Source organism: Lynx rufus, unplaced genomic scaffold (genome assembly GCF_022079265.1).
Source record: "Lynx rufus isolate CCGP_SWC_20201006 ecotype Redwood Valley unplaced genomic scaffold, mLynRuf1.p SCAF_3, whole genome shotgun sequence".
In the NCBI taxonomy this organism is placed as follows: domain Eukaryota; kingdom Metazoa; phylum Chordata; class Mammalia; order Carnivora; family Felidae; genus Lynx; species Lynx rufus.
In genome coordinates this window covers 53,191,180-53,203,583 of record NW_025814845.1, presented here as the reverse complement: position 1 = coordinate 53,203,583, position 12,404 = coordinate 53,191,180, and the positions used below count along the sequence as shown (strand labels likewise).

The following is a 12,404-nucleotide window of genomic DNA, read 5'->3' as shown; positions in this document are numbered from 1 at the left end:
TTGAAACTGCAATTAGATTAGATATTAAATCTTTGTTTACTGATGTGGAACCTTAACATGGCTTCATTTTGGGCCTGCACTTCTCTCTTTAAAAACACAAATTTTATCAAATAAGATTGAGAGAAATTTCTGTTTATTTTATCACCATTTGGAATACTTCCTTCCAAAAGAAGCAGAATGAAAATGAGAACTTGATTCAAAGCACAAGGATTATATGCTAATTGGTGCAAACTTTCTCTGGCTGACTTAGTTTTCACTCATACCTACTCGTATGTTCATGTTTCAGAAACATATTTAAAAATATCATTTTCTGGACTCTTTAATTATGTTTAAGATGTCATATTATCAAATATTCACCACTACAAAATATGTTTTTTCTAATTTTTGCTGTTATAAAATATATCTCACATTTTAAAAAGTAGAATAAAGGGTCTCCTGGGTGACTCAGTCTGTTAAGCATCTGACTTCGGCTTAGGTCATGATCTCACGGTTCATGAGTTCGAGCCCTGCATTGGTCTCTGTGCTGACAGCTCAGATCCTGGGCCTGCTTTTGATTCTGGGTCTCCCTCTCTTTCTGGACCCCCCACTCGGGCTCTGTATCTCTTTAAAACATAAATAAACATCAAATTAATTAATTAATTAATTAATTAATTAATTAATTAAAAGTAGAATAAAAAAAGAAAGAATACTGGGCTGGGAAGTGGAATACTCATGTGTTCATCTATTCTGCCACTTACTAGCAATGTGACTTTGAGATTACTTAAGCCTTTCTTGATCTGTTTTCTTACATATAAAATGTTGGAGTTGGACAAACTGGACCCATGCTCTCTGCAGAATGACAATCCACTATGCTCTTACCCAAACTTTATTCAGATTACCTATTAGCAAACAAACGTGATAATTTTAAATCACTGAACTTCATTTTTGTCATGAAACCAGGCATATTTGGCAAGAGTTATTTTTCCCATTGATGGAAATTTAAATCTAAGGTTATACCTACATCTGTCCCCAAACATAATTTATTTTTTATCTTTTTAAATTTTTGAATTTGCAACTATGATATATTTCAGGCATACAGGAAACCAGAGGATAAGTATAACAGACATCTCTATCAACACCTGTGAAATTAAACACTGTAACATCAAAGTATAATTTTATATCAAAAAGCATATATATTAGCTATTAATAAATTCTATTATATGCTATTGTTCTTCAATAATTAGATAATTATGTTATTGTCCTGAAAAGGCCACTGTTTAACACTGACAAATTGACTCCTTGGACTCTCCTTGTTTTTTGTTTTTTGTTTTAATTTTTTTTTTTCAACGTTTATTTATTTTTGGGACAGGGAGAGACAGAGCATGAACGGGGGAGGGGCAGAGAGAGAGGGAGACACAGAATCGGAAACAGGCTCCAGGCTCTGAGCCATCAGCCCAGAGCCCGACGCGGGGCTCGAACTCACGGACCGCGAGATCGTGACCTGGCTGAAGTCGGACGCTTAACCGACTGCGCCACCCAGGCGCCCCTCTGCTTGTTTTTTATTCAGGGTGATTTAGGGCTGCCTACATGTATTTGATTCAGGCATATATTTTGACAAGCTTTAAGTGCTAATATAACTATTGTTAATGAATAATCCTTAATTACTTATTATATTCTATTTATCCGGACGTCCATAATTAGACAAATCTAGGTATTTTATAGATAAACTTTTGATTATGCCTTGTACATTGCTGTGTTTTGTGTCCTATTTATTGGAAGGTTGTGATAGCACAGATTTATGAGGACACTTCAAATTCTTTCTACTAGGTCAATTTTAATGGTCTCCAGGATTACTCATACTCTCCTTTGCTGTTGTGTTTCAAAATCTAATAAATTTTAAAAGTACAGGGGTGTCAGGGTGGCTCAGTCGGTTAAACGTCCAACTGATTTAGGCTCAGGTCATGATCTCATGGTTCATAGGTTCAAGCCCCAAGTCAGGCTTTGCACTCGCAGGGAGAAACCTTCTTGGGATTCTCTCTCTCCCACTCTCTCTGCCCCTCCCCTGCTCATACTCACTCTCTCTCTCTCTCTCTCTCTCTCATAATAAATAAATAAATAAATGTCAAAAAAAATTTAAGGACATTATATTGAAATTGAGGCTGACTCTTAAAAGGATACAAGCACAATAATTCTAGAAGCATCACTTCCCTCTCCTCTCTTTCCCTTTCTCTGTCTTTCTGGTCTTTTTGTTACTCAAAGGCCTGTAATTAGTCAATTCAGAGGCAACAGAACATGAAAAAAAAGCAAACCACTTTATTTCCACTCTCAATTCCTGCTTTCTATCCTTTTAATCACTTTAGTGTTCTTATTTTCTCTTTTTAATAGAAAACTCTAATAATTTTAATTTTTCAAATAGAACCATGATACAGCTGCCCTCCTTCAGTTTGGCATTTAGTAAGAATCTCAACTGATAGATATCATTATATCTATGTCTAGCTGGTCATTCTGTAGCTAACCCATTGGTTTCCTGATCAATCGTTAGGCAAATTTATTAAACTACGAATATTACCAAATACTGCTTTGAACCAAGCAGTTTACAAGACAACTTTGCAGGTATTATTGCTAACCCACAAAGTAATATAACAAATGAATATCATTATCTCTCATTTATGCATGAGAAAACCAAGGCTGAAAGGGTCTAGGTAGTTTTCCAGGGTCACAGTGCTTGTAAAAGAAGTTTTTAAATCTGGGGCTATTGAATGCTAGTGTCCACCTATTTTAAGCTACTACACAGCTCCAAGTGAAAAAGCATGTTGTTCCTTCTGGTGCCAGGCCCTATCCTCCTGATTTGTGTGTGAAGATGTCATATGGAAGAAAGTGAAAAATTCCCTGCACCAAGGAGATGATTGTAAATATGATTTATCAGAGAAGAAAACTCTCCTCTATCAAATGTGTAGTAATCTACTCTATAACCCAATTAATCTAAAACATCTTGAAATGTCCAAGAAACCTCTTCTAAATGAAGGTTGTTTTTAATTGTTTTCCTAAATATGAGCCATGGGGAAGTGATCATAAGGCTGGTCATTGTGCATTCCCAAAGCTTCTAACACTTTCAAAGATGAGGCATAATACTGTAGATCTCCAGCAATTTCTCAAATGATGGTATGATAATAGCCCAAATTGCCCTATTTTGTCATATGCTTTTGGGTATGCAACTCAGTATTAATTTCACTATGTATGAAATGGAGCAAATCATTTGTGCCTCGCAGGATTCCATGAAGGACTGAATTAGACAATGTATGTAAAAATGCCTTGTGATATGGGTTGCCTGGGTGGCTCAGTCAGTGAAGCATTGGACTTCGGCTCAGGTCATGATCTCAGGGTTTGGTTCATGAATTTAAGCCTCACATCAGGCTCTCTGCTGTTAGCATGGGGTCTGCTTCGGATCCTTTCTCCCTCTCTTTCTGCCCCTCCCCTACTCATGCTTTTTCTCTCTCTAAAGAATAAATAAATAAATAAATAAATAAATAAATAAATAAATAAATAAATAAATATTAGCTGCTCCTGAGTGGCTCAGTCAGTAAAGGGTCTGGCTCTTGATTTTGGCGCAGTTTATAATCTCACGGTTTATAAGTTCAAGCCCCAAATCAAGCTCTGAATTGATGGTGTGGAGCCTGCTTGGGATTCTCTCTCTCCCTCTGTCTCTCCCCCTCCCCCTACTTGCTATCTTGCTCTTTCTCAAAAATAAATAAGTAAAAAGTAAAGACTGAAAATATGCCTTGTAATAAAGGACATCTAATTTGAAGATACCATAAGTTCTGAGTAAATGGCTTTAGCAATAAGAACTAATATTTTTTGTTAACCTAATTTGGGAAAAGGTTTATTAAATTGAAGACACATTTTATAGGTATTATCACAGAGTACACAGATACCAGGCTTATAACTTGACTTCTTTTCCTTTAAAATAGGATTTGAAATATCATTTAAAATATCATTTCTGTTGTCAGAATAATCATATTAATGCATATAAAGGTTTGAATTATATCTTTTTCCTTTTAATCTATAGATCAATTGACCTATGAATGAGTGTAGCCATCACATTAAATATTATTTTATTTGAAAAGTATGCCTAAATATACTTTGAAAATTTCTTTTTATATTAAAAGATCTACAGTAGGATGGTTTTTGTAATGGATATCACCATGTCTAAGAAGTTTGTCCAGCTGCTGGTTTTTATTTTGACTTTGACTAAAATTGTTCTTAATGGAAATGTGCTAATTTGGCCAACGGATGGTAGCCATTGGTTAAATATTGAGCTCATTCTAGAAGAGCTGATCCAAAGAAATCACAATGTGACTGTACTGGCTTCATCAGCAACTCTATTCATCAACTCCAATCCTGATTCTCCTGTGAATTTTGAAGTGATACCTATCTCCTATAAGAGCAGCAATATAGACTCCTTAATTGAACACATGATAATGCTGTGGATAGACCACAGACCAACTCCTCTCACTCTCTGGACTTTCTACAAAGAACTAGGAAAATTTCTAGATGCTGTTTTTCGAATGAATATACAAATCTGTGATGGAGTATTAAACAACACCAAGTTACTGGCAAGACTTCAGGAAGGTGGTTTTGATGTGTTGTTAGCAGACCCAGTAACTGTCTGTGGGGACCTGGTTGCTCTGAAATTAGGAATTCCATTTGTGTACACACTGAGGTTCTCTCCAGCCTCAACAGTGGAGAGACACTGTGGGAAAATCCCCGCACCTGCCTCCTATGTTCCTGCAGCTTTGTCAGAGCTCACTGACCACATGACCTTTGGTGAGAGGGTAAAAAATACTATATCCTATCTTCTGCAAGACTACATATTTGAATCCTATTGGGGAGAATGGAATTCATACTACAGCAAAGTTCTAGGTAAGTCTCTAAAATATTGTCTTATTAATGACTCCAGATACCTTATTTATCTTGACAGTAATACAGAAAAGGTTTCTATTCCACTGCACATGCCAGGCTGAAGTACAGATAGTTATTATAAATATAATTCTCTCTACAAGATCATTATTTTTGGATAAGTTTGTAAAAAATGTAATGGTGTTATTAATATGTATGTAGTGTTTCAACGCAAATAATCTCGTGCCTATTTAGGTAGTGGCTTTCCAGTGAGTAAATCAATCTTCCTATATAAATGAAAGTGTCTTTACTAGGATGAACTGCAACCCCGCTAAAAAAATACCTGCCCAATATTTTGAAGTATACATGATTTACTTTCTCTTCTTCACTGCTCATTCTTTTGTAGGTCTGCAGAAAACTTTAAAAGGCCTAGGATTGGGGGGCACCTGGGTGTCTCAGTCAGTTGAGCATCCAACTTCATCTCAGGTCATGATCTCATGGTTCATGAGTTCGAACCCCGCATCAGGCTCTGTGTTGACAGCTCGGAGCCTGGAGCCTGGTTCGGATTCTGTGCCTCCCTCTTTCTCTGCCTCTACCTGGGTCACACTCTGTCTGTCTGTCAAAAATAATAAATAAACATTAAAAAAAAAAGGTTCAACCCTGATAAAAGGCCTAGCATTGGGGATTGGAAACCTGACTTTATACCCTGCCCTTCTCTATCTCTCCATCCTTAGGCTCCTTTGGGTGCTTAGACTAGCATGGCTCCAACTTAATTTCCCTGTATCTTTTGGCAATCCTCAAGTTTCATGGCCTCACAGATCCCTTAGGAGGATCGAATAAAATAATGTAAACAAGGCCAGCTCTGGTTGGTTGTTTATATTTCTGATCTCTTTCTGATCCTTATGAACCCTCCTTCATTTTTCTATTTTCTTCTCTCCTGAATGTTTTTTTTCTCTAGATTTATCAGTAGCACCAGGAGTACTAATTAACAGCAGAAACTAACTGTTGATGATATCAATGCTACTTTTTCACGAAGATAATATGCAAAATATTGTCCTTTTACATACCTTTCAGGCTCCCTCTCTCTCACTCTTTATTTTCCTTTCTTTCTCCTTTCTCTCTTCTTTCCCTCCCTCCCCTCCTTCCTTCCTTCTATCATGCTTTCATTGTGTAAAAAACAGCATTTCTTGAACACCAACCCAGTACCTGCCACTTTTCTAGGTACAGTTGGCAAAACAGATCAAAATCTTTACCCCCATGGAGCTTACATCCCAGTAAGAAGATACAGACAATAAATGAATACAATATAAGATGTTAGACTGTGATATATGCTGTATAGTAAAATAAGAATAAATAGTTCTGGGAGGAGGGTTACACTTTTAAATACAGTGGTCAGGGAAGGTCTCAAAAGGTGACATTTGAATGAAGACTTGAGGGCAGTGAGGGTGAGAGCCATTGGGATCCCTGGGGGAAAAGCATTTTATTAAAATTGTTTTTTAGTTTTTTTAAGTTTATTTATTTATTTTGAGAAAGAGAGCATGTGTGCCAGTGGGGGAGAGACAGAGAGAAAGACAGAGAGAGAGAGAGAGAGAGAGTAGGGGGTGGGGGCTGGCAGAGAGAAAGAGACAGAATCACAAGCAGGCTCCATGCTGTCAGCACAGATACCTATATGGGGCCTGAACTCAGGAACCATGAAAGCATGACCTGAGCCAAGATCAAGAGTCAGGCGCTTAACCCACTGAGCCACCCATGTACCCCTGAGGAAAAGTATTTTAGACATCGATAAGAACAAGTAGATGGAAAGATCTGTGGTAAGTCATAGAACCAGGAATATCCATACTGTAACTTGACCTTAATCTTACCTTTCACAAACCGATTTTGTATATATTTTTTCTTTATTGGATGTTGGAATATTCTTCATCCAATTTTCCATCACTTAAACTTTTAAATTGCTTCATAGAATTGGTCTAGAGAGAAAATATCAAACACATCACACATATAAATAAAACATATGCAAGATAATTAGATTTGCATAGACTTTTGAAGATACATACAGTAATTAGAATTTTGAAAGTAAAATGTTGTGTTCTTATATTCATTATAATGTCACCTAATTATATTTGCCTTTTCCTGGATTCCAAATTTCTTATGCCTCAAAGACATATTTTGATTTAAATTTAGATGTTATTCATATGATTATTTCCCAAGACACTTTAAACGTGTTCTATTTTGGCCACTCTGGCGTGAGGTGATACCTGAGTGATGGGTATTGAGGAGGGCACCTTTTGGGATGAGCACTGGGTGTTGTATGGAAACCAATTTGTCAATAAATTTCATATATATAAAAAAATAAATAAATAAATTAATTAATTAATTAATTAATTAAAAAAAACGTGTTCTATAATAATTACCCCTCTGCCCATATATGTATCACATACCAACTATTGCAGGTATTGGTGAGATAGCAGTCTATATTCCTTAAAAAAGGGGATTACAAAAAGTAACATGGTGATGGTTCCTGGAAAGTCATGAGGCTCTGAGTTCAAGTTCCATTTGCTATGTAACTTCAGGCAAATGACTTAAACTCTGAGTCACAACATTTCCGCCTCTTTAAAAGAGGGTAATTATTTCACTGTACTCTTTAGGATGACCATTAGACACCATATATATGGATATGCTATGTCAATTATAAAGAATTATACTTATGTTAAATATTGTTTATAGCAAACTGCACAAGAACTCTGCAATGACAAAACCCTAATTATACTACCATGGGGCTTTGTGCTTGTAGAGTAGTGTGTGTGTGTGTGTGTGTGTGTGTGTATGTATATATGAAGAATAAATGGCCTCTGGAATATACTAAATCTCCCTTTTCAAAGGGAACCATAACAAGTTATATAATGCATGGAAAAGCCTTTGTAAAACACAATGTTCTTGACTTCTTGTTTTCACAGGATAATAGTTTCAGAAATCCTAGATTCTGAGAAATTAAATATTTTATTTATCTATATCCTTTATACTTCTCATGTACTAAACATACTTGAACAACAAATAACTCTCTTGGGTATTTTATTTCAAATCAGGAGGAGTGGTATAATCCAATCTGTCTTTTGTTTGCAATTACATTCTTATTCAGGACACCTGGTAACTGTAAACTGATACTGAAATAGGGCAGGTGCCTTGCACTTCATATTATCCTCAAGCATAGGAGAACACAGGAGATTTAATAACCTCAAATTTCTGTGGAGTTCACTTCTAAATGACTATTCTTTAGGTCTCTGGGAAAAGCAGATTAGAAAAATAGCATATTTAACCATGGTAAAGAATATACCCAAATATCTATATTGAAGGAAACAAGTCAGTGACAAGGAAATATCTAACTACACTGGTTAAAAATCTTGTTTTATTTATCAGTGTGATGTTAAATTTTATAGATGAAGCAAATAAAAATCATCATCAATTCAATTTTAAATATGCTTCTAATACCTAATGGAGCAGGCATATCTGAGAAATGACAATCATTGCTATTCATATACAGGAGTGAATCGATAATAAATCTTGGTCAAGCCAAGTGTTCTGTAGAGTACCTTCAAATTGTACCGAGCTTGATCTCCCCCCAGCCTCTGAGAAATCTGCTGTATGGCATGTAGATAGCTCTAATGTGGGTAGGATTGGGGACTGGCCTTTGCTACAGCTCTAGGAAGGATGAGGGTTGAATGCTATAGTAAAACTAAACAGGTACAGCAACTGCATGTCCCCATTTTGTCTGTACCTTTTGGTTTCCCAGTTGGTTTCCATCTTTCTAAGCACAGTACATATCAAGAGAGCAGAAACCCAGTATTAATCTAGGCACCATTTGGCCAATGTAGCCTATTTTACATGTCAGTACGATACTGTACTGTCAGTACTGACACTTAGATGGCTTCCATATCTTGTTTATTATGAGAACGTTGCAGTAAACATGGAAGTGTAGATATCTTTTTAAGACAATAATTTCATTTCCTTTATATATAAGCCCAGAAGTGAAATTGTTGGATCATATGGTACCTCCACGTTTAACTTTTTGAGAAACCTCCATACTGTTTTCCACAGTGGCTGCACCAATTTACATTCTCACCAACAGTGCACAAGGGTTTCCTTTCCTCCACATCCTCACCAACACCCATCACTTGTCTTTTTGATAATAACCATGTTAACAAGTGTGAGATGATACCTCATGGTGGTTTTGATTTGCATTTATTGATGATTAGTGATGTTGAACACCTTTTCATGTATCTGTTGGTGGTTTTTATGTTGTCTTTGAAAAAATATCTCTTCAGTTCCTCTTCCCACTTTTAAGTGGATTATTTGAGGTTTTCTGCGATTGAGTTGTATGAGTCCCTTACATATTTTGAATATTAACCCTTTATCAGATACGTAGTTTGCAAATATTTTCTCCTGTTCCATAGGTTGCTTCCTCATTTCATTTCTTTTGCTGTGAAGAAGCTTTTGAGTTTGATGCAGTACTACTTATTTTTTCCTTTGTTTGTGCTTTGGTTGTCTTATCCATAAAACAATTGCCAAGACCAATGTCAAGCAGCTTTGATTCTGTTTTCTTCTAGGAGTTTTATGGTTTTAGGTCTTATATTTGTCTTTACCATTTTTGTGAGTGATGTAAGATAGGAATCCAATTTCACTCGTTTGCATATGAATATCCAGTTTTCCCAGCTTCCTTTCCTTAAGAGATTATCTTATCTCTATTAGGTATTTGTGGTTCCCCTGTCAAATGTTAGTTAACCATAGATGCATGGGTTTATTTCTGAGTTCTCAATTCTGATCTATTAGTCTATGTGTCTGTTTTTATATCAGTATCATATTAATTACTGTACCTTATACATATAGTTTAACATCAAGAAGTGTGATCCCTCCAACTTTGATCCTTTTTTCTTGGGATTACTCTGGCTATTCAGGGTATTTTATGGTTCTATACAAATTTTAGGATTGCCTTTTCTATTTCTATAAAAAATGGAATTGGAATCTTAATAAGAATTTGCTTGTATCTGTAGATTGCTTTGGGTAGTATGTACATTTTAACCATATTCACTTTTATAATCCTGAACATAGGATACCTTTCCCTTTATTTGTGTCTTCTTCAATTTTTTCATCAATGTTTTAAAGTTCCCCATGTATAATTAAGGGTCTAAATGTGAAACCTGAAACCACAAAAATTCTAGAAGAGAGCACAGGTAGCAATTTCTCTGACATCAATCATAGCAACAGTTTTGTAGATATGTCTCCTCAGGGAAGAGAAACAAAAGAAAAAAAAAACTATTACAACTACATCAAAATAAAAAGCTTCTGTGCAGTGAAGGAAACCATCAACAAACCTAAAAGGCAACCTACAGAATGAGAGAAGATATTGACAAATGATATATCCAATAAAGGGTTAGTATCCAAAATCTATAAAGAATTCATATTAACTCAAACCCCCCCAAAACAAATAATCCAATTAAAATTAGGCAGAAGACATGAACAGACATTTCTCCAAAGAAGACATACAGATGATCAACAGACACATTAAAAAGATAAGCAACATCACTCATCATCAGGCAAATGCAAATCAAAACCAGGTGAGGTAAGGTATCACTTCACACCTGTCAGAATGGCTAAAATCAAAACCGCAAAAAACAAGTGTTGACAAGGATAAAGACAAAAAGGAAAGCTTATGCACTGTTAATGAAATGCAAACTGTCATAGCCACTGTGGAAAACAGTATAGAGGTTTCTCAAAAAATTAAAAGTAGAACTGCCATATTATCCAGTAATTCCACTACTAGGTATTTACCCAAAGAATATGAAAACACTAATTCAAAAAAATACATGCATCCCTATGTTTATTGCACCATTATTTATAACAGCCAAATTTGGAAGCAACCCAAGTATCCACTGATAGATGAATGGGTAAAGAAGATGTGCTATACATATACACAATGGAACACTCTCCAGCCATGAAAAATAATGAAATCTTGCCATTTGCAACAATTTGGACAGATCTAGAGGGTATGATGCTAAGTGAAATAAGTTAGAGAACGACAAATACTGTATGACTTCACTTATATGTGGAATTTAAAAAACAAAACCAAGAAGAAAAGAGACTCTTAACTATAAAGAACAAACTGATGGTTACTGGAGGAGAGTTGGTGGGGACTGGAGTGATAGATGAAATAGGTGATGGGGAATTAAAAGTACACTTCTCATGATGAACACTGTATGTTAACTATACTGTAATTAAATTTAAAAATAATAAAGTTTTCTGAGTACCAATTTTTTACTTTCTTGGTTAAATTTATTCCTAAGTATTTTATTATTTTTGGTGCTGTTGCAAATGGGATAAAAATAATTTTTAATTAATTTTACAGTTATTTTGTTGTTAGTGTATAGAAACAAATGATTTTTGTATGTTGACTTTGTATCTTGCATCTTTACTAAATTCATTTATTAATTCTAACAGATTTTTGGTGAAGTCGTTTAAATTTTCTATATATAAAATGGTGCCGTCTTCAAGCAGAGAAAATTTCACTATTTCTTTTCTAATTCAGATATCTTTTATTTCTTTTTTCTTGCCTGACTGTCTTACTAGGACTTCCAATACTATGTTGAATAGGAATGCTGAGAGTGGGCAACATTGCGTTGTTTCTGATTTTAGAGGAAAAACTTTTGACCTTTCACCATTGTGGATGATGTTAGCTATGGGTTTCTTATAATTTTCTGTCAAATATCTTGGGTTGGGGAATTTATTGCAGGCAAGTCTTTGGCAATACCTATACTTCCTAAAATTTAGAAGATTTCTTTTTCTACTTATGTCAATTTTGGCTATTGTTAAATAGGATAGATAGATGATAGATAGATAGATAGATAGATAGATAAGTAGATAGATACATAGATACATAGACACATAGATATATAGATACACAGATACATGGATACGTAGACACATAGATAATATGGTAGGTAATCTTACCCATCTTTAAGTTGTCAAATGTATTTTCTTAGAGTTCTGGTAACTAGGTTTTTAAGTGTCTTCTTTGTATCTATTCTCTTTACTTTTTTTAAGTTCTTTTTTATTATGATTTTTCAGCTTTCCCTATCATGCATTCCCAAATGGAGTCATCTCCCACTCTGACTCTGGTCTTAGCTATTTACATTGCTTTGGCCTATGTGAATGTAATACAAGTGGACTCTTATAAGCAGCTTACTCTCACTGCTCTGTGAAATTATTTTTAAAACTATTAATGGAAATATTCATTTAGCATAGGAAACCATTACAACAGGGACACCTGGGTGGCTCAGTTGGTTGAGCATCTGACTTCGGCCCAGGTCATGAGGTCATGATCTCACAGTTTGTGGGTTTGAGCCCCACATCAGGCTCCGTGCTGACTGCTTGCTCAGAGCCTGGAGCCCGCCTCAGATGAGCCTGGAGCCTGCTTCAGATTCTGTGTCTCCTTCTCTCTCTGCCCCTCCCCCACTCACGCTTTGTCTCACTCTGTTTCT

At 35.6% G+C, this 12,404-nt stretch overlaps 1 protein-coding gene across 4 annotated transcripts in view; it reads left to right on the top strand.

Annotated features, from left to right (window-relative positions):
• The window catches only part of LOC124520520 (UDP-glucuronosyltransferase 2A1), a 67,461-nt gene that overhangs the window by 8,603 nt on the left and 46,454 nt on the right, over positions 1-12,404 (top strand). For 2 of the 4 annotated variants that reach the window (XM_047091446.1, XM_047091445.1), the window contains exon 2: positions 4,268-4,899. The exons of the other annotated variants lie outside the window; for them this stretch is intronic. In XM_047091446.1, coding sequence (XP_046947402.1) covers positions 4,268-4,899 — 632 coding nt within the window. The remainder of the gene's footprint in view (positions 1-4,267; positions 4,900-12,404) is intronic. 4 annotated transcript variants of the gene reach the window in all.